Here is a 2,432-nt window from a genome sequence, read left to right as displayed (position 1 = left end):
GCCTTCACAGGAGGGGGTTTGAGTGGTCTCTGATGAGCCGCCCTGCCTGTGATCTCTGAAGGTAATGTGGCCTCCTCCCTGAAATTAGCCTGAAAAGGGAGGCTCCTCCCATCCAGACCCCAGACCCAGATCCATGTGCCTGGGTAAAAACCCTGCTCGGCGCCTGTCAGTGTCCCGAGTTGCTCCTTGGTCGAAAGTAGGACAGAGCTGGAGTTCGCCTTCCAGAGTGGCTGCAGTAGGGGTCAGTTTTGGCGGGGAGTGGATGAGTGAATTAGAGAATTAGAAAGGACCCTGGCACACAGGAAGGACATTCCAGTGTTGCACGTTAGTCGATAGTTCGCACATGCAGCCTCCAGGGGCCTTCGCTTCCCACAGTGTCTGCGCGGAGCTCAGGAGAGAGGAGGTGGAGCACTAGAGCCAGAAGCATGTGGCTGTCTCCATTTTCCTTCCTGGCAGAGGGCTGTGATGGTGCCACAGTGTCCTCCTGGCCTAGCTCACCAACCTCCGTCTTGCTTGGCTGCTACTCACAGCTTCCTGCTGTTAGGCATGGCTGCCCAGGTGTGGCTGAGGGAGTGGGGACAGATGAAGTGGGGCACGCGCCTCCTGGCCCACCCATGCAGGTGGCCATGCCAGCCCAAAAGGGCTTCTGGAGCCCAGGGAGATGGACAAGGGCAGAGCCTTAGTGGGCCTGGACCCTAGAGGCTTGGTCACCCCCCTGCTTTGTCCCGGGAGCAAGGGGACACTTCCACTGTTTGTGCACATGGGGCTGTTTGCTACGAGGCCGACGGTCTGCCCTGACTAATAAACCACCCCCGCCCCGACACACACATGCAGTCTGACGTCCTTGTCCCTCTGGACATCCCCCCCAGTCTCTGACCAAGGCCCACCTTGTCCCCCTGGACACCCCCTCCACGGTTTCTGACTCTGGCCCACCTTGTACTCCTGGATGCTCCCTTCCTAGTCTCTGATGGGGTCCACCTTGTCCCTAGACACTTGTACTCCTGCACGACCTCCCCGACGGGCACCACCATATGCAGCCGGCGCTTCTGCGACTCCCTGCAGACCATGCAGATGGGGCTCTGGTCCTCCTGGCAGAAGAGCTTGAGGGGCTCCTGGTGCACCTGGCACAGGTCCTGCTTCTGGAGGCCCAGGTGCTGGCATGCCATCTCGGCCACCTTGGTGAGCATGTGGTTTGACCGCACATTCCGCTGCGGGGACATCTCCCTGCACTCCGGGAAGGTGAAGGAGCCCTTCTGCTTCCTCTGCCCCTTCTTGCCTTTTGCCTTCTCCCAGCTCAGGCAGTTGCAGTCATGGCAGAAGTTGTGGCCACAGGAGGCCATCTTGGGGTCCGTGAAGTAGTCCAGGCAGATGGAGCAAGTGGCCTCCTCTTGCAGCTTTCTGGCAAGTTCCACAGCGTCCATGGCTCCTGGGGAGACACAAGGCAAGAGTTTCCACTTTCAGCAACCCCCAGAGAGAGGCTGGGCTAAGTGGTTCCCTCATGTTCCCAGAGCTCTGGGCTCGCTCCCTGACAACAAGCAGGCTTCCTCTGTGGCCTCTTGCTGGAGGCAAGAACTAAAACTGAGGTCCAGTTAGGGGGTCCGTAGCTGTCATTTTTAGCCTTGCCAGTGACAGAGGCACAAGTGCCTCTCCGGAAACTACAAAGACCTCCTTGACCAAAGGCTAGCCAGGCCCCTCTGGCCCATGAATTCTGGACCCTGCCTTGTTCTGTCCTCGGCCTGCCCAGCCCAGTCTTCACAGAGAATCCTAAGCCACCCCCACCTGGATATCTGATCAAGTCCTCACCCCCTACCTTTGTCATCTAAGTCCCTGACCTGCCTGTTAGGCCAGTTTCACCAAAAGCCTCCTACCCTTGAAGTCTGTCTCAGTTATTTCCATCCACGGACCCCAACTGTCTCTGCTGGGTTCAGAGCCCCAACTCTTCCCCAGGGTGACATCCCCATTGCAAAAAGCGTCAATAGTCAGCCTTTTAACAAGCGTCAGAATAATTTTTTCTTTAACAAAACCCCTTTAAAACCAAGGAAAAGCAAGGGCCGGCCCTGTAGCGCACTGGAGAGTGCGCCGCTTGGGAGCGCGGTGGCACTCCCGCCGAGGGTTCGGATCCCATGTGGAGATCGGTTCCCGCTCACTAGCTGAGCGCGGTGCGGGTGCAACGCCAAGGGTTGCGATCCCGTTGCCGGTCCCTGGTATGGGCACGACACCGAGGGTTGTGATCCCGTTACCGGTCAGTAAAAAAGACACAAAAAGGAAAAAAAAAAAAAAAAGAATTTGACAGTAATGGGCCGGCCTGGTGGCGCACTGCTATAGTGCGCCGCTTTGGAGTGCGGCAGCGCTCCCGCCGAGGGTTCGGATCCCACATACAGACCGGTTCCCGCTCACTGGCTGAGCGAGGTGCAGGCGCAACACCGAGGGTT

At 58.2% G+C, this 2,432-nt stretch overlaps 1 protein-coding gene across 1 annotated transcript in view; it reads right to left on the bottom strand.

The window, feature by feature from the left end:
• Positions 1-978: 978 nt before the first annotated feature.
• LOC103582210 overlaps positions 979-2,432 on the bottom strand; it is a gene marked incomplete at its 3' end in the record, with an annotated part of 6,774 nt that continues 5,320 nt past the window's right edge. Inside the window, exon 7 of the mRNA XM_008563867.1 lies at positions 979-1,426. Within this exon, the coding sequence (XP_008562089.1) occupies positions 979-1,426 (448 nt within the window). The remainder of the gene's footprint in view (positions 1,427-2,432) is intronic.

This window comes from Galeopterus variegatus, unplaced genomic scaffold (assembly GCF_000696425.1).
Source record: "Galeopterus variegatus unplaced genomic scaffold, G_variegatus-3.0.2 Scaffold15264, whole genome shotgun sequence".
NCBI lineage: Eukaryota > Metazoa > Chordata > Mammalia > Dermoptera > Cynocephalidae > Galeopterus > Galeopterus variegatus.
Note: the sequence above shows the minus strand (reverse complement) of the source record. Positions and strands in the feature narration are given on the sequence as shown.